This window comes from Natator depressus, chromosome 1 (genome assembly GCF_965152275.1).
Source record: "Natator depressus isolate rNatDep1 chromosome 1, rNatDep2.hap1, whole genome shotgun sequence".
Lineage (NCBI taxonomy): Eukaryota > Metazoa > Chordata > Testudines > Cheloniidae > Natator > Natator depressus.
The window spans coordinates 305,253,368-305,279,041 of NC_134234.1; the positions used below are offsets into that span (position 1 = coordinate 305,253,368).

The window sequence follows — 25,674 nt, forward strand, 5'->3', positions numbered from 1 at the left end:
TTTAGGCACCTAACTCCAAAAGAGAATTAATGGCTGAGAATCCTGGAGAGAGATGCCTATCTTTGGCCCATAAGTGAGGCACCTAAGGTCTAGATTAATAGAAGTTTAACCACCGATACCACTGAAGATCTGGGTCTAAGCCACACCTAAGCCTCTACCTTTTACTCCAGGCTAGTTTAGGCAGCTCCCCACTCAGCTACTGGTTTCTGAGGATCTCCCTTTTAGGTACCTAACACTCCCCATTGGGAGCCTGGGTGCCTAACTCAGGGCTACATTTCAGGGTTAGGCATTGCAACACTGAGCAGACCTTTGTGGATCTGGCCCTAAGACACTTTTGAAAATAGGACCTAGTCTCCACATCATTTAGATTTTTTTTTAAACGTTACCCTGGGTCCAATCAGGAGTGGCCATTTTAAGATGCAGGAGTGCAAAATATAGAAGTATAACTGCTTTGTGATTTATTTTTGGTTATGGCTTTAACTCTGTTCCCACTGAAGTCAGTGGCCATTTACCTAAATGAGAGCAATGTCCACCAGCACTGAGTACTATTGAAAATGTCACCTTTAACTTATCTTATTGGGGAAGGGCGGGAGAAATTGGCAAGTAATTACTGTGTAATATGGAATAATAAAATATGAATGCAGCCAAAATGTTTCAGTTAAGGATGTACAACGCAGCTGCACAATAACTGCTTTTCAGAAGGAGCCATTTAATTACAGATGCATAACACCCAATGCCTATATCTATTCATAAGAACTTGCAACATATTTTTAATGCCTTAATATGATCCACTATAGTTTATCCTTGCAGGGCCAAATCATGATCCATTGAAATCAATTAGAATTTTGCCATTGACTTCAGTGGGACCATAATTGGGCTCCGAATGTGAGTCTAGCCTGTTGTGTCAAGGTTATCAAATTAAGAAGTTGACCATAAGCAGTCCAAGGACAAAATTCAAACTCTCTAATCAATAATGCCATTTTTTAAAAGTCCCTTTATAACATATTTTGCACTGCATCATAGACCATAATGGCACTGGACCCACCTGAGGGTTCCCTGACTCCGTGATGGAAGGTGTACAAGAAGGAGGTTGCAATGGTAGCAAGGCAGCCTCAACCTTCCCTCCAGGAGATTGCATCACCCAAACAGGGGGCAGCAGTGCCCAGGGAGGGAAAAACAGAAAATATGTTATGTACTGTGGAAGGATCATTGGAATACATGCACACAAGTATGGGGATAATAGGCCGGATCACACCAACAATACCCACCATGGGTAACATCATGTCATCTTCTCCACCACCACTACCATCACACTATCCACTCCTGGCCAGCTGTGGAGAACACAGGTATCTATCAGTCTGATCCCCTCAAACCCCCAGGTATATCTAAGATGTGCTACTTTCTCCAGAGTGGCATGAATTAAGCTGCTCTTCTTCCTACACAAGGAAAATCACTACACAAATGAGCTGAAGTTTGTACATCTTTTATTCATTTGCACATATTGTACCAATCCAAATTTGCATGGGGTTATTCTGACCAGTACGCATACAAGCAAATGTCTAATCCCACCTGATGTGACACTAATATACAGCTGCCCTTAACCCTTCCCTCAGCAATGTAGGCATGTGTGTTGATGCTGGCCTACCAAATTAAAAAAAAAATCACTGGGAAGGGTTGCAGACCAAACTGGAGGAGCAAGCATCTCAGACAGGTTATTAGGAGAAAGCAGAAGGCCTTCAAGGAATGGAAGATGGGAAGGATCAGCAAGGAAAGCTACTTCTTGGAAGTCAGAAAGTGTAAGGAAAAAGAAAGAACTGCCAAAAGCCAAGCAGAGTTAGACCTTGCAAAGAAAACTAAAACCAACAGTAAAAGGTTCTCTAGCCATATAAATAAAAAGAAAACAAGGAAAGAAGAAGTGGGACCTCTAAACATTGAGGTATAGGATGGAGATTAAAGATAACCTAGGCCTGGCCCAACACATAAATGAACATGTCAGTTTTTAATAAGGGTAATAAGAAGCTTGTGGTAGCAGGGTGGCTAATGGAAAAGATGATATGGAAGTATAAATTACCACATCCAAGATGGAAGTCAAACTCAACCATCTTAATGGGACTAAACTGGGGGGCCCAGATAATCTCCATCCAAGAATAGTAAAGGAACTGACACATGAAATTGGAAGCTCAATAATAAGGATTCTTAATGAATCTGTAAATTCGAGGGTCATATCCTATGACTGGAGAATTGCTAATATAGCCCCTATTTTGAAGAAAGGGGGGAAAAGTGATCTGGGAAACTACTGGCCTGTTACTTTGACCTCAGCTGTATGCAGAATCTTGGAACAAATTTTTATAGAGAAAGTAGTTAAGGACATAAAGGTAAACAGTAACTGGGATAAAATACAGCATGGTTTTACAAAAGGTAAATTGTGCCAGACCAACCTGATCTCTATCTTTGAGAAGATAGATTTTTTTAAACCTTGGCACAAAACTTGGGAATGGGCTAATAAAATTTGCAGATTACACCAACTTGGGAGGTATTGACAATACGGCAAAGGACTGGAATATCATACAAGAAGATCTAGAGAAGCTTAAAAAGGAAACGATAGAAAGGGATTAAATTTAACAGTGCAAAGTGCCTGGGTCTATTATAAGAGGGGGCAGTGAGGTTTGGTGGCCTACAATGTGCAGAAGGTCAGACTAGATGATCACAACAGTCCCTCCTTAAAGTCCATGAGTCTAAATAGAAAGTAATGTGTGCCTCATTCCACAGGTACAAAGGGTATGTCTACACTGCACCTGGGAGCATGCCTCCTTGCCCAGGTAGAAAGACTAACACCAGCACACTCAAATAGCAGTGTGGACATTGTGACAGTGGCACAGCTTGGGTTTGGACCAGGTGGTCAGGCAAGCTTGGACTTTGGTGGCTAGCCTGAGCTGCCACCACTGCTGCAATATCCACACTGTTATTTTTAATACACTTGAGCGGAGCTAGCAAGTGTCTTTCTACCTGGTCTGGGTAGGCTTACTCCCAGCTTCAGTTTAGACATACTCCAAGGGCCTGGAGCATTCTTCAGCTAGTACTGCAGGACCTTTTTCCTGTCTGTCTCCCCCACCCCCCAACCCAGTTCCAAGCCCACCTGTTCACTCTCATCACCATGCGCCTGGATGCTGTTCCTCTGTGCAGCCAGGCAGCTTCAGCTACACCCCTCAGCCCATCAGAAATGTTGCAGCAAAATGCCAGCCAGTTGTTGAGTCCCTGCTACTCCTCTGTGCAGCTACTTGGCAGCTTCTGCAGATAGCACCTCCAAAATCATCTCAGACCTCAGCCTAATGGGTTTATTGGTTAATACAGCCATGGTTAGAAAATGACTATAACATTGTAATGACCTGTGATTGTAATACAGCTTAAATAACATCTTTTGATCTATCATTTCTACACTAACCATGAAAATTATACCATTGTGTCTTGCAAAATCAATAAATCTGTGAGGTTAAAACAGTGGATAATATAATGCACCTTTTTGTTTCATAGAAATTGACCTCTTTCCTGAACTGAATGAAACTGAAGAATATGAGGTATTGTAAAGTGTAGTAATTTCATACATTCGTTTTCACACAAGCGTTTCAAATAATATATAACACACTCCACATAAATGGAGATGATCAACTGTGATAACTTGCAGAGCTGAATTTATGTACTTTTAACAATATCACCTACAATTTGCCTACTAATGCATATCCCCTGGGAATTACTCTATGTTCCAGATGCTTGAGCAGCTTCAAAAAAGTACAATTTTTAAAAATCCACCTGCCAAAGAAATGTTTTTTCTTCCTCCCCAAAATGTGGAATTGCCTCCCCTTCCACAGTTACACCTGCCTCAGGCAAGCTTCAGCTTTGGGCTAGTGATAGGTTTTCTATACATAAAAATGTCATGACTTTGAAGTCCAAGCCTTGCTTCTCTGTAATGCTAGAAATGGCAGTTTTATACTATTGAGAATGAGAGAGATTCTCAGCTTCCAGAAGGAACCCAGCACTCATCCAGTCCTGCATGGGCCCATGGGAGTTAAGTGATTGACCTGCTTAGGCACTTTTGTTCTTTCCACTAGATGCCTATCTGCAGCTTTGGGTGCCTAAATACCTTTGTAAATCTGGCCCCGAAATACTGGGTGAAATCCTTGGTCCGTTGAAGTCAATGGCAAAACTTCCATTCATTTCAATAGGGTGATAATTCCACCCCTTGAACATAAGTAATGACATTTTGATGTATTAACCATAATTTATAATAATGTAACCGTGTTTTATACAATTTTAGATGTTTTCATAACTCCCTCTGATCTGGCACAGTTGTATTTTTGGCAACTAAGGTAGCTGGCATACAAGCAGAGGAATATGAAAGAGTCCCAGTACAATTTTTAATAGACTGTAAAATAGTTTTTGTAATGTGGCCAATACCTCTATAAAATGTGTTAGCATCAAGTGATCATTCAGAACATCTGTTTTACTGTTTGATAATATGTGCACATTATTCTCACCAAGGGGCAAATCCTAGTCAGTTAAATAGATAGAGAAATGGCCCATATCTGTCTTTCCATCTCTGTACCAATTCATCCAAACTATCAAATCTATCTATCCAATTACCCATTTGTTCAATCCATTTATCTATATTTATTTAAACTCTTTATCTAAGTATTTATATTGCACCCATCAACATGATATCAGGATGTTAGTTAATTTCAACTGTGATTTTTGCCTGATTTAGGACTGAATAAAGACTAGGGGAGTTGACCTTGAGAAAATGGATTTTCAGAACCTAATGCAAAGCCCTAACATACACTTCTGCAGAAGTACTTTAAATTGTGTTCACTAAACAGTTACTAAGATGTCTGCAACAGAAATTTCAGTATGTGGTATGTGAGATACTGCCTATGAAATTGCTTTTAAGTGTCTCAGGGTCATGTTGACCTTTAAAATCCTAAATCCTAACATCCTGTTTGGAGTAACTATGAAGATTAAATGATTTGAAAGCAGATCGTAAATATTTAAAAATATCTTCTGTTTTATTGGATGGCCCTTGCAATTATCATGGACGGAAGATGACTAAGGGGGAGGCCAAAGACTAGATGTCAACAGACCTTAGAAAGACCAATTTACACAACAGCGAGGCATACAATCATGAGTTTTGAAAGAACGCTATAAAAGTCACCAACTCCAAATAGGGAAATGGCAAGGAAGAAGATGATGATGATCTTCTGTTATGTTGCAATGACTCTTGAACTGATATCAAAGAATATTAATGCATATCTTTGAGACACTATCAAATAAAAAACATTCTATCTTTTTTTTATTATTACTGTACAACGATAGAGTAAAGTGGACAAAACACAGTGAGAGGTTTTTCTCTCTCTCTAACAGTGAGTCACAGGTAGCAGGAACACAATGTTTAAGAAGGTAGAGGGATCTGTGGTTCTTTTGTCAGCATTACAAATTTATGGTTTCAAGAAAAAAATACGAGATGAATGTTTTTGTAGATAAAGCCATTTTATTATTAAGTTCAATAGCCATTTCATTGGTTACCTGCCATTTTGTCTGTTATAATTTATGGACACAGACAAATGTCTTGCAGCATGTACCTTGAGTTTTCCTGTTTTATCCATAAACACTCTTAGTAAACTTTGACTATGTTGTTTTCTTTCCAAAGGAGGAAGTTGAAGAGAAGGAGGCAGAGGTGGATGAAGAAATTGCAGTGATTCCTAGCACTGATAGTACTCTAAACCAAATAAGGAAAAAAGAATTCCAGGTGACTACATCTAGCTATAGCCAAGAGAAAAAGGGGACAAAATTCAATGAAGCTAAAACAAACAGATACTTAACAAGAGAGGAAGGATCACATGGAAAGGATGATGTTTTCAAAGCAATTTTTTACCCTACTTCCCAACCTGTTGTTGAAACATCAAATGAAGAAGAAGATGTTTCTTTGGAATCTCAAACTATTATTGGAATCCCCCTGCAAGTCACTGACTCCACCAAAGGTATTGACGAAGAATACATTTACATTTCTTCTGGCACTGAACCAACAAGCATATCTGCTACTGGTGGTAGTGAGGAAGATATTTCATTGTCAACTTTTAAGCCTTATCAAGATGTAGACAACTCTTGGGGTTCCATTCCTACCACCTCTGCTATGCAATTTGTCACGGAGGAAGCATCCCAGGAAGACATCCTTCATTCAGGAAGTCCAGAAATAAGCAAACACGATATTGATTCACAAGGCTATGTAAAAAATATTTCAGAAGATGTAGCACCCTCAGGTGCTGAAGAATCTGCGGAGAGTACTCCTGTTGATGGAAAGTTGTGGTTTCAAAATGCAACAGATTTGACACCTAGATCTGATGTTCCATCGGATAGTGAGCTATTATTTCAGACTAGTTATACTGATGCTTATGTTGAGGGATCAAAGCCAGCTACAGTGCCCTATTCCAGTGGTCCAGTGATATCACAAGATACTTCAGATGCGGATATAGAATTGCTACATTATTCTAATTTTGCTTTCTCCCCTACTGAATTATCACCTCATTCTATCTCTTCAAGCTCTGGAGAATATGGCTCTGCTTCTGTTGCCAGTGAGGTACTCTCTCAGACAACTCAACCAGTATATAATGGTGAGATACCTCTTCAACCTTCCTACAGTAGTGAAGTGTTTCCTCTAGTCACCCCTTTGTTGTTTGACACTCAGATGCTCAACACTACCCCTGCTACATCTGGTAGTGATGTGACCTTGCATGCTACACCTGTATTTCCCAGTGTTGATGTGTCATTTGAACCCACCCTGTCTTCCTATGGTGATGTACCTTTGCTTACATTTTCCTCTGCTTCCTTCAGTAGTAAAATGTTTCACCATCTGTATACAGTTTCTCAAATGTTTCCACAAGTTACTCCAGCTGTTACAAGTGATAAGGTGTCCCTGCATGCTTCTTTGACATTGGCTGAGGGTGATACTTTAATACAGTCAAGCCTTGCTCAATATTCTGATGTGATGTCACATCAGACTACTCATGCTGCTTCAGAGACATTGATATTTGGTCATAATAGAACTCACATGTTTACTCAAGTTGAACCATCCAGCAGTGATTTAAATATGCATGCACTGTCTACAATGTCTGAACTTACTTATGCTTTGTCTAGTAATGTGGGCTCCCTCCAAACTTTTACTGTTTCTTATGACTCTGCAGAATATGTGCATGATTCTGTTGGCGTATTTCATCAGGGTCCCTTATTTAGCAGCTATAACAATGTACTGGTGCATAAGCCTTCTTCTGTAATACCACAAGCTGATACCTTGCTGCTGCCTACACACACTCTATCTAGTGATATGGATTGGTCTGAACCGTACTCTGGTAGTGAGTCCCTTTTGCCTGATACAGATGCTCTGGCCATACTTAAAGTTTCTTCATCTGATTCTGTAGGTGAATTTACATATGCAACATATGAGTTTAGTGATCTTAATCAGACACTTCACAAAAGTGATGTAATATATGGAGATGAGAAAGAACTGCAAATTTCTTCTTTCAGTGAAGTGGCTTCCCATGCTGAAAGTACAGTGATGCCTGAACTTCCTACATATGTTTCTAACAATGATGTAATTAAGCAGACTACGTTTTTGCAAGAAACCCTACTTCCTGTTTCTAGCACAAAGGGAATCCTTCCAGTCTCTCTTGCTTTTCCCTCTACTAAGATTTTTGATTATGATATTAGTAAACTTTCAGAAAATTACTTTTCCATTCAGCCTTTGCATGTTACATCTCCAGCCTTTGATGACACTTTGCTTAAACCTATGCTTAGTGCTGTCTCAGATCAAGCTGTCTCTGTCCCTGCTTCTAGCAAAATGTTGTCTCCTTCAACACAGCAGTACTTTTATGAGACCTCAGCTACATTAAATAATGAAGCATTACAACAAACCTCCTTTCAATCTTCAGATGATGGCACTCTGCTTAAAACAGCTGCAACTGTGCCTACTGATCCAATATTGGTTGAACGCTCCAGCGTTTATAAAGATAGTTCTACATTTGACCAAATATTCTATCAGATGGCACCAGATTCTGCTACAAATAAAACAATGTTGCATTCTACATCTGCACCTTCAGTTGTTGACATGTTTCCCCACACCTCTAGTAAGCCCACAACATCATTTCAAGGTTTAACTGGCTCTTATGGAAGTGAGGAATATGTTTTATCCAGTTTGGTTAACAATGAAGATAATCACCAGGTTGCTCCTTCATTGTACAGTAGTGATGTTTCATTCCAGTCAACCCGTTTAGAAAATACAAATGCCTTTCCCCCCAAGGCAGTGAACAGGGTGGCTACTCCTGCCTTAACAATTGACATATTACCAAATATTCCCACTCTTCTAAACAGCCATATTTCTTCAAGTGTTTCTCAAAGAAATGAGGTTCCCATTTTTTTCTCAAGTTCTACTAGTGCTGATGTTTCTGTTCATGTGCCTGCAGTTGTTTCTGATTCTCATGTATCTGCTCATCATGCCCTTCCTTTACCAAATATGTATATTTCTGTTATGGCTGCTTCTCCCAGTGGTGAGGGCCTTAGAACCCTAACCAGCTTGCTGGTTCCCTCTCAGACATCCTCTGGGTTGTTCCCCAGTGCCAATTCTGATACTAATTTGTGGCCTCCTGTAATTGATGATGATTATGATGAGTATGATGATGGTTTATCTGTAAGTAATTGTATCACATGCACTTCCCATAGAGAAACTCAGGAAAAGGTAGTAGATGAACAGAATACACAGGTAAACAATATAAAGGATCAGAGTAACCTAATTATCAATTCACATTCTGAGAAATCTGAAGAAGAAGAAAAGAAAATTACAACTGCTGCATCAGACAGTCAGATAAGTCATGGTATGGACAGACGTAATTATCCATCAATACCAACATTGGCAGCACTGATACCTAAGAAGCACAACGATCCAACTATATGGGAAAACCGTATTCAGACTCTTAGTATCCCATTGCAAAACACACCAGAGTCTAAATCTTGGGCTGTTTTTACAAGTGATGAAGAAAGTGGCTCTGGTCAAGGTACCTCAGATAGCCTTAATGATAATGAGACTTCAACAGATTTCAGTTTTCCTGACCTTAATGAGAGAGACACTGAGGGGGCAATTGAAGCAGGTAATTCAGATTTAACTCCTGGATCATCACAGTCATCAGCACCATCTGTAACTAGTGGTCACTCGCCAGTATTCAACATTTCTGAGGCAGGTTAGTTGTGGATCAATTTAATGCATAACATGTGTAGCTGTGACATTCTTCTGCCACTGAAAATGAAAAAATATCTTAACACAAATATATCTGAGACTAGTGAGATTTGCTACAGATATTTCAGTGATGGAAGAACTTAATGGGGCAGTCAGTTGGATTAAGGAAATGCTGTGGAACAGGGAACATAAGCACTGAAACAGTTCTGCTGTAAATGCAACTTCTGATTACACACAAATTCAACTGAAATATCTTGTAGTATTAAGATCCAAATGCTGCCCTTGGGTATGTTTGTACAGTCAATGGGAATTATGCACAGAGGGCACAAAAGTGTGACTTTTTGCTCTTTAAAGGTTAAGTGGGACTTAGGCCATTTGCACAGGGGTAAATATCACCTTTTCAGAGGAAAGCTCACTGCAAGATTCTAAAGTTCTGTATGAAAGAGTCCTAAAAGTATGTCATTATGGCAATGCTTTTTTATTTTGTATTCTTCAAGATGAACTGAGCAAGGTAAAAGATGTTTCAACCTAGTTCTGACTGGTTTTAGCTTGTAAAAAAATTTGTTTTCATTTTTAAAGCTTCTCATATTTTTAAATTTCAGTAACTTACAGAAATTTCCTCCTAGACTTGCTCATTTATAAAATCACTAAGGGCTAGATTCTGCTGTGCTTGCCTTGCTCTTTGTTCAGTTTTACTGAAGCCAATTAGCTATTTGTGGAGTAACATTCTCAGCATGAGTATGGGTGGCAGAATTGGACCATACATTTATAAGATCTTGATAGAATGTAAAGCAAAGGCTTTAAAAAGTTCTGTTGTGAAAAACTTGAAGTGATCAAACAATTAACTTGTATTGCCTCTTTGTCATATTTGTTGAAATCTAAGTGTAAAATCAGAACCATCAATATCTGTACTTATTTGAAATATTCAAGGTTAATTGGATAATGTAGGAAAGATGTTAAATATTGAACTTCCATCACATATTTATAATCTCTGTAGAGGGCAGTGTCATCCAACTAATGGTATCTATAAAGTATGCAAAAATCTTAGGTCCGATCTTGCAAATATACAACCAGATACATTTGTTAGTAACTTTGTGCATAAAAGCAGTCCCAGGCAGTCTGCATAGCTCAGGATGTTGTAGCATGGATAATCATGAGCCCATTTGGTCAACAGGAGTTTTACCTGAGCAAGCAATTGAGTCAGTAAATGGGTTAATTGTTTTGATGTTTCCTAAGGGAAATTATGTAAAACACACATGAAATAAATGTGTTTCCTTTAAAGGTCAGCAAAAAAGAAAAGGAGAATAATTTCTAAGCACATTTTATACCAGCTAATGACATGAAGGTTATCATAAATTATTTATAGTTTTCTGTAATTAAACTTAAAATTCCTCACTTTCAATTAACAATGAAGAGCTTTGATTCTTGACAGTACTCCAAAAGGATGGTATAACATGGTTTAACTAATAATGCATATTTACAATTTAGTTTCCAGTCATCACTCTCATTAAAGAACTTGCCTATGCATTAGTTTCTTCCAACAAATTATTCCCTATATTGTCTTTTAATAAAACAGCAATTAAATTGGAGCATTTCTCATATGAGCTCTCCTGCTAATCAGAAATAGCTACCTAGTTACATCTTAATTTCAATTTAAAAACAATAACAACAAAAGAACCTTATAATATATGAACATTTGTATTAAATTTAAATGTCAAGTATTACAGTGCAATCCTCAGTAGCTACATAAGTCAAATGTTTTGTTGAGAGTTTGTGTGAGTTTAAAAATATTGTTAACTCATATTTTGTTTAATAGTAAATCATATTATTATTATTATTAATTAGTAGTAGTGATAGTATGAGATGCATTTATAAGATCTGCATCACTGAAAAATTGCTTTATCAATTAGCAATCATCTTGTCAAGCTTTTTAATAGAACCATTTATTTGAGGGGAATTTCAAGATGTCATTCATATTTTAAAATTGCTATAACAGGTTTACTATGAATTTTTAACTGGATTGTAACATCAAAGTGAAAAGGATGATGCAGGATTTATGGCTAACTGCCTCACAGATATGAAGGCGTGTCCAAAATTAAGGAGGAACTAGCTTTAGGTGAAAAAGAAAATTACACAGGACCTGACCCAAAGCCCAGTAAATCCAATGGGAGTTTTCCCATTGAGTTCTGTGGTCATTAGATCAGGCTCACAGGGCTTGATCCTATACCATTGAAATCAGTAGGAGTTATGCCACTTACTGCATTGGGATTCAAATCAGGAAAATAGTGATGGTGAACATTAAGAGGGCTTTCTGATTCTCCTGTTAATGACAGCAGAGAATTGTTCATCTGTCTCACACCATACATAAATTGTAATTATTACTGCTAATGAGTGTTGCTCTTGTAGAAGAGAATGACTGATGTTTTTGTTTGAAATGTTTTTTTGAAAATCTCCCTGTATGGAGTTAGTTTGAATTTATATGCTGCCCAGGCCCAAGTAGAAGATTTTACAAAATTCATTGTTATGCGGGGCTTATGTGTGATATTTTAGATTCTGACCCTTAATTACCTCTATTAGCTAATGTGGTTGCTCTTGCTGCTAAACATGACAGTGCATAAGCACAGGAAGAATTGAGCTTTGAGAAACTAATATGTGCCGGTATTTTAGAATAGCACCAGTTACACTGAATGTAAAAATAAATGTCTTAATTATAAGAAATAGTTGATTAATTTAAACATAGTTACAGAGCCCAAATCCTGGCCTGGCTGGAAAAGAGGCAAATGGAACTGTAAGGTTTGGCCACTCTTCATGACCGTAGGGCTGTATTCTGAAACAGTATCCAAATGAGAGTTTTCTGCTTACCACCTATGTGCCCACCAAACTTGTGCCACCTGTAGCCCTGTGTCAGGGGAGGCCCTGATATCCCAGTTGCAGAGAGAGGAGCAGCTTCCACCCTGGTTGCCAATTACCCATGGAATGGAGATTCAATGGGCTGCCTGAAGCAAAATGTCCTCCCAAAAAGGAGCTGAAGATGTAACCTAGGAAGATGAGAGGGTCTCAATGATGATAGGAACGTTCTCCTGTGGAAATCAGGGGAAGGATGACGTGTAGACAGGTCCCCTGCAATCCCATATATCCACAAGTAATGCTTATTTTTGGTCAGGGTTTCTGCTGTGCACCCCGCAGTAGCTTCGCAAAAACTCTGCATACACAATTTGAGAAGAGGACAGGACCTTATGAACAATGGTACCCTATACATCAGCAGCTGACCATCCCATCGGCCCCTTGTGCACCAAGCTAAACTTTGCCTCAGAATCAGCCAGCTCAGCACAGAGACAGTTATAATATGAAATTTACTTCCATTTTACCATGAACCAGAATTTGGCTCCTTGTGAAATCAGTGATCAAATAATAATATAGTTTATTTCCATAAGATTTGATTTCATAATAATCTATTCAAACTACTGTGTAAAGAGCTAGCTACTTATTTATATTGACATTTATCTTAACTCACTTCAAATTACACTGTCTCTAAAGTTCTTTTGCCCACTTTCTTTGGTTTGGGTGGGAGGGGATAGGAATGGGCCAAAATCTGCCACACACTCTGAAGGCTAAGTACAAGAAACCTGAGCTGCTTAAATGAGCACCATACAGTATAAATGCTTTCTTTTAATGGTGCACTGAGGAAGCATCTCTCTATTATAAAATACCACATGGACACTTCTGGGTCTGTATTAGTAGATTCAAACTAAATTTGTAGTTTAGCTGTGCCTCATGGGCATAATGCACAGCTAAAATATAAATTATATATATATGAGGAACTCATATTAATAATATTAATATGACCTTTCTAGTGGATTTAGTAGGATTTAGCATTTGGAATGACTGAGATGGTGGCAAAGAACTACTTTATAGGGCTGAAGGGATGCATTCTTTTCACTCCCCTAATTTAAATCACTAAAGTATGGTGCATTTTTAAGCTGCCTTGTAATTAAAAATATATGATCATGTTCTACCCTGGGAGTACCTCCAGAGTCGAATAAGTGCACTTTGCTCAACGGCCACATCCTGATCGCCAATGCAAATACATAGTTCCAGTTAAAATCTTTAGTGCATCCCATATCTTATTCACCAGAAATTTGGGCCCTGATTTTTAGAAACAGCCTCCAATACTGTGAGTGCAATTCTGCACCTGCAGTTGTGACCACAACTGATAGCATTTGCATATTTACAGAAAATGATTTACAGAAAGTGAGTTATTTAGATGTTTAAATGCTATAAACAAAAAATAGGAACAAAATTGTGCCATGCAAAATTGGGAACTAAGTTGAGGTCTTTATGAAAAAGAGGCCCCTGAGCTCAAGAAACTGATAGTAACCTGCTAATTGCCTTACCATTGACATATTTTAATCACTTTGCTAATGCGGATAGCTTTCAGAGGACAATTCATTCAATGTTTGGCCTTTGCAGATTCCATTTGTTATTCTGTAGGGTTGGGGTCAAAATGGAGATTACATTCTGCAGAAAAAATTGAGATTTCAAAATTTTGTTTTATCCGAAACTAAATGAAAAAACCAACATTTTGAACCTTTTTTGCTAAATGAAATTTCAAAAGAACTACATGTTGTCTCAACTGAAGTGATTCATTTAGTAGATGTTTGTGAAATTCATGTATTATTTGTACTTTATATTTTCTAAATGGGTGCTGTTTTTGTAGTTTTAATGTATAGATTCTACCAGTCTTGATTTTAGTGGGACTACTCGAGGAGTAAGGATGAGAAAATATGACTTATAATGATAGATTCAAGGAGCTCAATCTGTTCAGCTTAACCAACTTGATTATTGTCTCTAAGTATGTACATGGGGAACAAATGTTGAATAATGGGCGCTTCAATTTAGGAGTGAAAGATGTAAAAATTAGAAAGGCCAAGGCACAAAAAGAGGTGAAACTAGCCAGAGACATAAAGGGTAACAAGAAAACATTCTACAAATACATTAGAGCAAAAGGAAGACCAAGGACAAGATAGGCCCATTATTCAATGAGGCGGGGAAAACAATAACAGAAAATGTGGAAAGGCAGAAGTGCTAAATGACTTTTTTGTTTCAGTTTTCACCAAAAAGGTTAGTAACAACTGGACGTCTAACATAGTGAATGCCAGTGAAAATGAGGTAGGATCGGAGGCTAAAATGGGGAAAGAACGAGGTAAAAATTACATAAACAAGTTAGAGGTCTTCAAGTCACCTTATGAAATACATTCTAGAACAGTGGTTCTCAAAGCCGGTCCGCCACTTGTTCAGGGAAAGCCCCTGGCAGGCCGGACCAATTTGTTTACCTGCTGCGTCTGCAGGTTCGGCTGATCGCGGCTCCCACTGTTCGCCACTCCAGGCCAATGGGGGCTGCGGGTAGGGCAGCCAGCACGTCCCTTGGCCCACGCTGCTTCCCGCAGCCCCCATTGGCCTGGAGCGGTGGACCAAGGCCAGTGGGAGCCGCAATCGGCCAAACCTGTGGACACAGCAGGTAAACAAACTGGTCCGGCCTGCCAGAGGCTTTCCCTGAACAAGCGGCGGACCGGCTTTGAGAACCACTGTTCTAGAATACTCCAGCAACTGACGGAGAAGATATTTGAGCCATTAGTGATTGTCTTTGAAAAGTCATGGAAAGATTCCAGAAGACTGGAAAAGGGCAAATATAGTGCTAATCTATAAAAAGGGAAATAAGGACAACCCAGGGAATTATAGACCAGTCAGCTTAACTTCGATATCCAGAAAGATAATGGAGCGAATAATTAAGCAATCGATTTGCAAACACCTAGAAGATTATAAGGTGATAAGTAACGAGTCAGCATGAATTTATCAAGAACAAATCATGTCAAACTCAACCTAAAAGCTTTCTTTCATGGGGTAACAAGCCTTGTGAATAGGGGGGGAGCGGTAGCTGTGATATATCTTGACATTAGTAAGGCATTTGATAATGTCTTGCATGAGCTTCTCATAAACAAACTAGAAAAATTTAATCTAGATCGAGCTACTGTAAAATGGGTGCACAACTGGTTGGAAAACTGTTCCCAGAGAGTAGTTATCAGGGGTTCACAGTCAAGCTGGAAGAGCATATCGAGTGGGGTCCCGCAGGAATCGGTTCTGGCTCTAGTTCTGTTCAATATCTTCATCAGTGATTAAGATAATGGAATAGAGAGTACACTTATAAAGTTTGTGGATGATACCAAGATGAGAGGGGTTGCAAGTGCTTTGGAGGGTAGAATTAAAATTAAAAATGATCTGGACAAACTGGAGAAATGGTCTGAAGTAAACAGGATGAAATTCAATAAGGACAAATGCAAAGTACTCCACTTAGGAAGGGACAATAAGTTGCACACAAACAAAATGGGAAATGACTGCCTAGGAAGGAGTACTGCAGACAGGCCTCTGGGGGGTCATAGTGGATCACAAGCTAAATATGAGTCAACAGTGTAATACTGTTGCAAAAAAAGCAAACATCATTCTGGGATGTATTAGCAGGAGTGTTGTTACCAAGACATGAGAAATAATTCTTCCACTCTACTCTGCACTGATTAGGCCTCAACTGGAGTATTATGTCCAGTTCTGGGTGCCACATTTCAGGAAAGATGTGGACAAATTGGAGAGAGTCCAGAGAAGAGCAACAAAAATAATTAAAGTTCTAGAAAACATGACCTAAGAAGGAAAATTGAAAAAATTGGGTTTGTTTAGTCTGGAGAAGAAAAGATTGAGAAAGGACATGATAAAAGTTTCCAAGTACAGAAAGGTTGTTACAAGGAGGAGGGAGGTAAATTGTTCTCATTAACCTCTGAGGATAGGATAAGAAGCAATGGGCTGAAATTGCAGCAAGAGCAGTTTAGGTTGGACATTAGGAAAAACTTCCTAACTGTCAGGGTGGTTAAGCACTGAATTAAATGGCCTAGGGAGGTTGTGGAATCTCCATCATTGGAGATTTTAAAGAGCAAGTTACACAAACACCTGTCAGGGATGGTCTAGATAATACTTAGTCCTGCCATGAGTAAAGGGAACTGGACTAGATGACCTCTCGAGGTCCTTTCTAGTCCTATGATTCTAGGATTCTATAATACAATCCAATGGCTGGAAGACGAAGCTCGACAAATTTAGACTAAAAATAGGATGTAAATTTTTAATGCTGAGAGAATTAAGCTTTGGAACAATTTACCAAGGATTGTGGTGGATTCTCCATGACTGACAATTTTTAAATTGAAATTGGATGTTTTTCTAAAAACTGCGCTCTAAGAATTATTTGGGGGAAGTTCAATGGCCTGTGTTATACAGAGAGTCAGAGTAGGTGATCACAATGGCTCTTTGTGGCCTTTAAATCTATTGAAATTTTGAAATGTTTCAATTTTGATCTTTTTAATTTTTTCAATCTATTTTTAAAATAAAATAAAATAATGTAAACAAAAAGATGTTTTGAAATGAAAAATCAGAACGTTCTGTTCCAACGATGTTGACATATTTTCCCCCAAGTTGAAACAAAATTCTGTCAAAATCATCAAGGGTTTTGCAAAAAGTTACAGATTTGATGAAACACCATTTTTCAGTGGAAAACTGTTTCATAGACAAATTTCCAAGCAGCTCTAGTATTGTGCATTTCAGAAAGTAGCTCCTGACGTCCTTACTAAGACAAAAATCCCATTAACCCTCCATCTAAGGGCAGTTTTGTTCAAGTAGAACTGTAGAATTACTCCCTTAGGCCCAAAACCTGCAATTGACTCCACACAGGCAGATTCCTGCCCCCATTGACTTGGGGTTCAGCATGGGCACAGGGGTCTGCCCATGCACTGCTCTTTGAAATATTGGGGCTTTAATTCCAACAACTGTGAAATACCTTTTCATTTGCAGTGATAATAATGTAAAGATCATAGACATTGATATGGGTGAACGACGTTCTCTAGAAAAACTGTCATTTGGGACAAAACCCACAATCCTAACTATTGTGAGACATCCCATTGACTTCAAGTTTAACGGTTGACCTGAGAAAGGGTTGCAGGGCCAATCCCTTTAGTATGTTCTTTTATTTTAATAAAATACTAAAAATATATTTTGAAATCTTAATGCACTCCTGGGCCTGAGCATTTCAGGCATCTGGTAATACAAGGCTAATAGAAACTTGTGAGATCCATAACATGTATCTATTTATATACAATAATTTGATTCTCTGTAAAAAGCCAAGTCAGGAGTGAAATTTGGCTCAATTGAATTGACTTCAGTGGAAGCAGGATTTCTCTCATGAACCGCTAGGCCAAATTTACAGAACTGACAAAATATTAAAATATTGCAATTTCAGTTGCAATTTAGCAGTCATGTAACTATTTGCTATGTTAAGAACATTGTCCATTTATATTTATTGATCAAAAGAACAATGTTTTGCATTACATGAGTAAAAATATAATATGAAAGCTATCTTTAAACACTTCAATATTATATACTCAGATCCCTTGAAGCACTGAGTGTCTGCTAATTGAAATTTAAAATGAAACATTTTCTTCTTGAAATTATATTTTAACAACAATCTGCATTTTTACAAAGAAGTTCTACCCTGCTGGGATGCTGTGTTGCATAAACTCTGATACTTTGCTATACTTTCTGTCTGCTTATTTTCTTTAAACTGGTTTGCAAATATGTATGTTTTCTGCTACACGGTAAAAATTAGAACGGTAAGTGACATTACCTAAGGCTCTTATAAACACGTTCAGTTATGCTGTGCTTTTTGTTGACATTTAAATATGGATTATTTCAATTTTCTCTGACTACAGAGGCAAGTAATAGTAGCCATGAGTCTCGTATTGGTCTAGCTGAGAGTCTGGAATCAGAGAAGAAGACAGTTATACCACTTGTGGTCGTATCAGCTCTGACTTTTATCTGTCTAGTGATTCTTGTGGGTATTCTCATATACTGGAGGTAAGTTATTTATTTTTGCAGTTCTACAAAGCGTAGATTTTGTCCTGATTAGAAAAATGTAATTGGCATTACTGAAGATTTGCAAGAGATCAAACTGGATCCTGACTTTCTAATAGATATTATTATTATTATTTATTTGTATTGCAATAGTACCCATTTTTGGTAAGCTATTAAAATGTTCACTTGCATATCAAGAGATTTTAAAAAACAAATAATTGATGTGATTGTTTGTTTACCTTTAGGAATTAAATGATATAGGAAAAACAAAATTAAACATCACAGCTTCCTTTTCCACATGTACCAGAAATGTATCTGTAGGGAATTTATAAATTTAGTACCCGATCCTGGAGTTCTTGATGTCAGTGGGAACTTCGTAAAGGACTGCGGGATTAGCTCTTAACTCCTATTAAAATGCAGTGAAGCTAAGTGTATAGTAATATATTTATTTTTTTACATGGCTATTTTTTTCTCTTTTTTAAAATTACTTACGGAGCACCATCAGCATGGAAGGAAGCATACAAAGCAGAGGAAGTTACAGGTCCTAACCTAAGGTCTTCCATGCAAGCACAGATCCTACATTAGGCCAACAGTCCAACAGGTGACCAGGGCTGGAACCTTTTCTCTTTCTCTAGCACACAGAGTTCCACTGTCCCATATGAAGTGGAAGGGTTAGCAGATGCTGGGTCTGCACTTTGTGCTCCTCTGGCCCAGTGGGGATTCCACAGAAAACAAGAGTCATAACTAGGGGATTCCCTAATAGCCAGAGGCAGTGCTAGCCCATTAGAGTTCCTGAGCAGGAATGTTTTGGAGTTCCTCTTACCCCGCACCTCTTAAAAATATGAATTGCATCATTTTCACAAACGAAAATAAAAGCCAACATAACACATACTAATGCACTTGTTAAAAAGTCCATGTTAAATTACATTAATGGTATTTTGGGGGTAATAGTAAATAGGGGCCCCTTGAGCTGCTTAGGGCCCTAAGCAATTGCTTAGTCTGCTTATGCTTAGCTCCACCACCTTGAAGCATGGCTCCATTGTACACAAGGTTTTCTGTGGGCCAAAGTGAGTGAGGAGACAGAGGTCTTCAGGAGGATAGCCCTGCCCTCCCGTGGATCCCCCAAGATCCATGCAGCATGCTGGTAGTCCTCTAGTTCCAGAGGCTCCATGGCCTATTCCCTGGGACAATTAGGGAGAAATTCCCTTGCAGAGATTTCCTCCCACAAAGCCTCCTGTTATACTGTGGTTCTGAGCTGTCTGATCTCAGGTTATTATTTATATTGTAATCGTGCCAAAACATCCCTGTTATGAATAGGGTCCTGTCATGGACTCACAGGATTAACGCTATGCCCCCCAGCTTTTGAACAGTCTCTTGGAGGAACTTTTCAATGTGCCAGACACCTAAGGAGTCTCACTCTTCCTTCAGGGTAGGCCATGCAGCCTCAACACCTTCCAAGACTAATCCTCTGGGGCTTCAGCACTCCTGCTTCACACCATGAGCTCTGCTCAGCGAATCCAACTGAGATAGACCCCTGGTTCGAGATTTGTACACTCTTCAGGAACTAATGCACCTCACCCAGTGACACTCAAGCAATGTTTTCAAAAGAGCAGGGTTTCTTAGTCATCTGGAGTGTAGTAGCATTAACAGTCCTTAGGTTAGCATAGAGCAGAAGTCCCCAAAGTGTGGGGTGCAAAGGAACCTTCGGGGTTGGGGGAGGACACGGCAGGGACCAGGCCAGACCCCATGGGGGCGGGGACTCAGCCCCTCCCTGTCCCCAGCTCTGTTCCGGCCCTGTCCCCAGCTGCGTCCCTGGCTCCTGGCACTGTCCCTAGCCTCAGCGCAGCTCTGCTGCCGGCCCTGCACCAGCCAGCCACTGCTGCTGGCCGTGGCTCCATTCCCGGCCTGGGGCTAAGGCTGAGAGAGGAGATGCACTTGGCCACAGGTGAGGCTGCCAGCCCCCACTGCAGCCCACCTGCGGCTCTGCTCCCACCCCCAGCTTTGGCTTCTGGCTGCCCTGCTCCCGGCTCCAGACCCACCCCCATCTGCAGCCCCAGCCTCAGCCCCCTTACCACTGTCTGTATGTCCAGTCCTCTCCCAGCCCCTCCTCCAGAGCCGCAGCCCCACTCCCAGTTCCAGGGAGGTGGGGGTGTGTGGACAGGGACGAGGGGGGGCGTGACCCTCAAAAGTCTGGGGACCACTGGCATAGAGAAATAAAGGTTAATGCCTAGTCCATTCTGGTCAGCCCAGAGCAATTCACCAACCTGTAGTGAACTCTATTTTCAGACTCTATGTGTCTCTCTGATATCCTTCCTTTGTCAGTTCGCAGGTGAGAGAGCTCAAGCTTCTTTCAGAGCCCACGCTTATTCCCCTAATTTACACCTCTCAGTCCTTTGTTCTTGAGCTGGGGTCTCTGCCCAGCTTCGCTACTGATAGCTTTAATCTATGAGTCATTGGAGCGTCTGTTGTCTCTCTAGACGCCTTGTTGGCCTGGGTCAGTTTCAACCAGTTCCTTAATGACTCTATTCATTGCACCTAGACAGGGAGATGACACACAGACCTATGTCTCTTTGCCTGTCCTGAGAGTAAACTTAATCATTTTCCCTCTCACTGGGTACCAATGCAAAGTATAGGGGGAAACTGAGGCACACACAGATTTAATAAAAATATGACAGAAAATTCCCACTTTGTCATAGGCCCTATTCTGCTAGATCCAAGCAAACATATAACATGACACAGGAGTAGAGCTGTGTAAAAAATGTAAACAGTTTTTTGGAAAAAAATCACCAAAAAAGTTTGAATTTTTTGAAAAATTCAAGCGATTCTCAAAGCTGGTCAGAAAACAGCACACACACAAAAATCCTTAAAAATTTTTGTTGAAATTTAAAAAAAAACTTGAGCTTTTTTTTTTTACCAACTTTACACAGAAGATAAAGATGTGAGCAAATAGAGATATTGGGCCAGTTTGGCCAGCCTGGGCCATTGTGTCTGGGGATGGGAATCCATCCCCAGGGGAAGGAAGTCAGTATTTGCACCACCACCTTTCCCTCGAGGGTTTGACTGGCGGAGCATAATTCTTGATTCCAATAGGACCTCATGGTTGCCCTGCCAGTGTGTCTGCTGGCCCTCCCTGGCCAGTACCAGCCATTCTGAGCTTTCTAGCAGAGGGGGAGCTACAGGCACTGCGCATCATTCTAAACCCACCCTCTGTCAGATGGATTTTCTGCCACCAAAGAACTTTCTCTGTCAGTGTAGCTCAGGATTGAATCTGCCCATTGTGTCTTTTGGAGGGTGCATCAGCTTTTTCTTTATCTTGTATGATCATTGATATGCACCTGGGAAAAGGAAGTCTAAAGGGAGGGACTGAAGTGGAGTGAAGATAGACGTTAGCGGTACAAAGGAGAAGGAGGGCATTCCATGGCTGATATATTATCATGCATGCATCCGATGAAGTGAGCTGTAGCTCACAAAAGCTTATGCTCAAATAAATTTGTTAGTCTCTAAGGTGCCACAAGTAGTCTTTTTACATTATCTGTGTTACTGTCTTTTAAATAATGTGAATCCATGGAAATTTAAACAATTGGGGATAAATTCAGAAGTGATGTAAATAATAAATGTAAGGTACACGTGGGTCCAAATCTGCACAAATGTGTGCAAATGGCTGTAGGTTACATATCAAGGATATGGGAGGGTGGAGTTGTAACAACAGCCAACAGAGAATATAAGGTGTCAGGTAAAGCACATAGAATCATAGAATATCAAGGTTGGAAGGGACCTCAGGAGGTCATCTAGTCCAACCCTCTGCTCAAAGCAGGACCAATCCCCAATCAAATCATCCCAGCCAGGGCTTTGTCAAGCCTGACCTTAAAAACTTCCAAGGAAGGAGATTCTACCACTTCCCTAGGTAACACATTCCAGTGTTTCACCACCCTCCTAGTGAAAAAGTTTTTCCTAATATCCAACCTAAACCTCCCCCACTGCAACTTGAGACCATTACTCCTTGTCCTGTCCTCTTCTACCACTGAGAACCATCCTCTCTGGAACCACCTCTCAGGTAGTTGAAAGCAGCTATCAAATCCCCCCTCATTCTTCTCTTCCGTAGACTAAACATTCCCAGTTCCCTCAGCCTCTCCTCATAAGTCATGTGTTCCAGACCCCTAATCATTTTTGTTGCCCTTCGCTGGACTCTCTCCAATTTATCCACATCCTTCTTGTAGTGTGGGGCCCAAAACTGGACACAGTACTCCAGATGAGGCCTCACCAATGTCGAACAGAGGGGAACGATCACGTCCCTCGATCTGCTCTCTATTCCCCTACTTATACATCCCAAAATGCCATTGGCCTTCTTGGCAACAAGGGCACACTGCTGACTCATATCCAGCTTCTCGTCCACTGTCACCCCTAGGTCCTTTTCCGCAGAACTGCTGCCTAGCCATTCGGTCCCTAGTCTGTAGCGGTGCATTGGGTTCTTCCGTCCTAAGTGCAGGACCCTGCACTTATCCTTACTGAACCTTATCAGATTTCTTTTGGCCCAATCCTCCAATTTGTCTAGGTCCCTCTGTATCCTATCCCTGCCCTCCAGCATATCTACCACTCCTCCTAGTTTAGTATCATCCGCAAATTTGCTGAGGGTGCAATCCACACCATCCTCCAGATCATTTATGAAGATATTGAACAAAACCGGCCCCAGGACCGACCCCTGGGGCACTCCACTTGACACCGGCTGCCAACTAGACATGGAGCCATTGATCACTACCCGCTGAGCCCGACAATCTAGCCAACTTTCTACCCACCTTATAGTGCATTCATCCAGCCCATACTTCTTTAACTTGCTGACAAGAATACTGTGGGAGACCGTGTCAAAAGCTTTGCTAAAGTCAAGAAACAATACATCCACTGCTTTCCCTTCATCCACAGAATCAGTAAGCTCATCATAGAAGGCGATTAGATTAGTCAGGCATGACCTACCCTTGGTGAATCCATGCTGACTGTTCCTGATCACTTTCCTCTCGTGTAAGTGCTTCAGGATTGATTCCTTGAGGACCTGCTCCATGATTTTTCCGGGGACTGAGGTGAGGCTGACTGGCCTGTAGTTCCCAGGATCCTCCTTCTTCCCTTTTTTAAAGTGCTTATATACGAATGCACAAAGCCTTGGAAACAAGCAGGGAGAACTGGAGGTCCTGGTGATGTCAAGGAATTATGACGTGATTGGAATAACGGAGACTTGGTGGGATAACTCACATGACTGGAGACAGGGGACCTGCTACATTTTACACCTCTCTACATTCTCCTGTTGGTTCTTTTCCTATAGCCACCCTCTTCCACTTATTATGCATGTGAGTTACATCTAGTTTCACTCATGTGCACACCACTAGTTAAGCCATCTCTAAAATGTCCTGATAAAGGTATAAAGTGATAGTGTTATATTCTAATAGACTGTCATGTCAAAATATCACTCAACAAAGAAGCTGCATGACAAGTGTAAAACAAATACAAAATGAATAAATTCAGGCATAATGACACACTACTATTATCTATCTATCTATCTCATATATGTATCTGGCCTCTATCATTGTAGTATCTCAGCATCTCACAGTCTTTAATAGATTGTGCCTCACAACGACACAGTGAGGTAGGGAAGTGCTATTGTTCCCATTTTACAGATAGGGAACTGAGGGACTATGTGACTTGCTTGAGGTCCCACAGGAACTATGTGGTGGAGCAGGGAATTGAACCCAAGTCTCCCAAGCTACTATGGTAACTAGCCATCCAGCCTTTGACAGTATTAGAGCTGGTGTATGAAAAATGATGTTTTTAAAATATTTCATCTTCAGAGTGAGTCTTGGAAAGGAATCAGTTAATGTCCAGAAGAATTGCACAACTCATTTCCTAGATTACTTCTAGTCAGTTGATTATGAATTCTACCATGGGGATTTATGGTTAACTCTCCTTCATTTTACTGACAGGCTTCTCTTAGTTTCACATTGTCCAACATGAATGTTCATATTCATCTTCAAAAGGCTTTATTTTTAAAGCTAAATGGTATTCGAAATCTTTCCTGTTTACAAAAGAAAACAATGCCATACACTTTAAGACCGGATTGCATGGTGTAGTTTTAGTAATCCTACACATGTTATGAGCTTGTTCTTGTCAAATGACATTGTGTTCATTTGGTATTCTTTCTCAGAGAATGCACAATTTTGAAACCCAGTCTTTCAAAATATAGCAAAGATCCTGTTAGCAGTAATATCTTCTAGATGTTTAATTTAATCCTTTGTGTATTTCCCATGTATTACAAAATAAAATATGGAGCTCTTTTTTGTTAATCTTCAAGAGAAAATTTTGTTGACCTTATGCTGAAGCCAGTAACGTATTTTCTATGTTTTTAAAAGGAATGAAATCTAAATATCATGTACTGTAATTTGGACTTTGTGGCCTGATTTTCAAAGGTGCTGAGCACCCACAGCTCTTTTTAAAGTCAATGGAAAATTAGGACATTAACTTTATAGGACAATTTTATTTTCTTTGTACTTGCAAAATGTTCTATAGGAAGAACAGAATAATACAACTGAATCCCTAACAGAGCAATTCTCGTGCTCAGCTTTAGTTGGTTTTAAGCTGATAGTTGATACCCAATATGAGCCTTTTTTATTTTTTGTGGGCCAAATTGCTCATCAAATACTTAAACTTGCAAGAAACTTATCTCTGTATGCTTATTTACAACAGTGTTCACAAAAAATGATAGTCCAGCTACTCAGTGGAGGTCTTTGGTTTGAAGATGAGTCAAAAAGAATCATCCCTGGCAAAGCTGACAAATACCTGTTTATCAGATTCATGTAAAAATGCAGAAATTATTTTGCTCTCCCCTCAAATTGTTTGTAAAAACAAACAGCAGTTGTGGCCAGCAGAAAACTAACTTAGCAGTTTAACTCTGTTCTTAGTAAAGAATTCTTGAACTTCTACCTGGAGAAATTCACAACAACTCTTGGCTATTTCATGAGACAGAGGTTCACTCTTTTCATGATGAAAAGTTGTCTTGACTGGCAGAAATGGCAACTTTTAATTCTGATGTTTTCTAAGATTTTTTTATTCAGATTCCATATATGAAATGTATAATGAAAATGTATAATTTTGCCCCCTCTAGTTTGGTCGTTCAAGGCCTCTTGTAACTCAGGCAATGAGTTTCCAGTCAATATCATTGTCTTTTCTCTTCGACAGTCTAGGTTTACAGTGAAGTAGGCAAAGAGATCCTTTTATTTATTTCACAGCCTTATCCCTTTGGATACATTGTTTTGTACAGCCTTTGGGAGGATTTTTCATCCAAAAATAGAATACATGAAACCAAGAAAACAGATAGAAGATTCAGAGCTTCACTGGGAATGCTTGAATCTGCTGGTTCTGTTGAGTTCATGTCTGGTGCTCTGGGCCCAGATTTCATTATTGATGGCGTTCTACTTTGGTGA

General features: G+C 39.8%; 1 protein-coding gene across 7 annotated transcripts in view; it reads left to right on the forward strand.

Moving 5' to 3' along the window:
* The window catches only part of PTPRZ1 (protein tyrosine phosphatase receptor type Z1), a 195,522-nt gene that overhangs the window by 136,747 nt on the left and 33,101 nt on the right, over positions 1-25,674 (forward strand). For 4 of the 7 annotated variants that reach the window (XM_074942315.1, XM_074942317.1, XM_074942316.1 and 1 more), the window contains exons 11-13: positions 3,532-3,575; positions 5,699-9,275; positions 18,070-18,214. In XM_074942315.1, coding sequence (XP_074798416.1) covers positions 3,532-3,575; positions 5,699-9,275; positions 18,070-18,214 — 3,766 coding nt within the window. The remainder of the gene's footprint in view (positions 1-3,531; positions 3,576-5,698; positions 9,276-18,069; positions 18,215-25,674) is intronic. The other 3 variants (XM_074942321.1, XM_074942322.1, XM_074942318.1) reach the window with 2 other exon arrangements.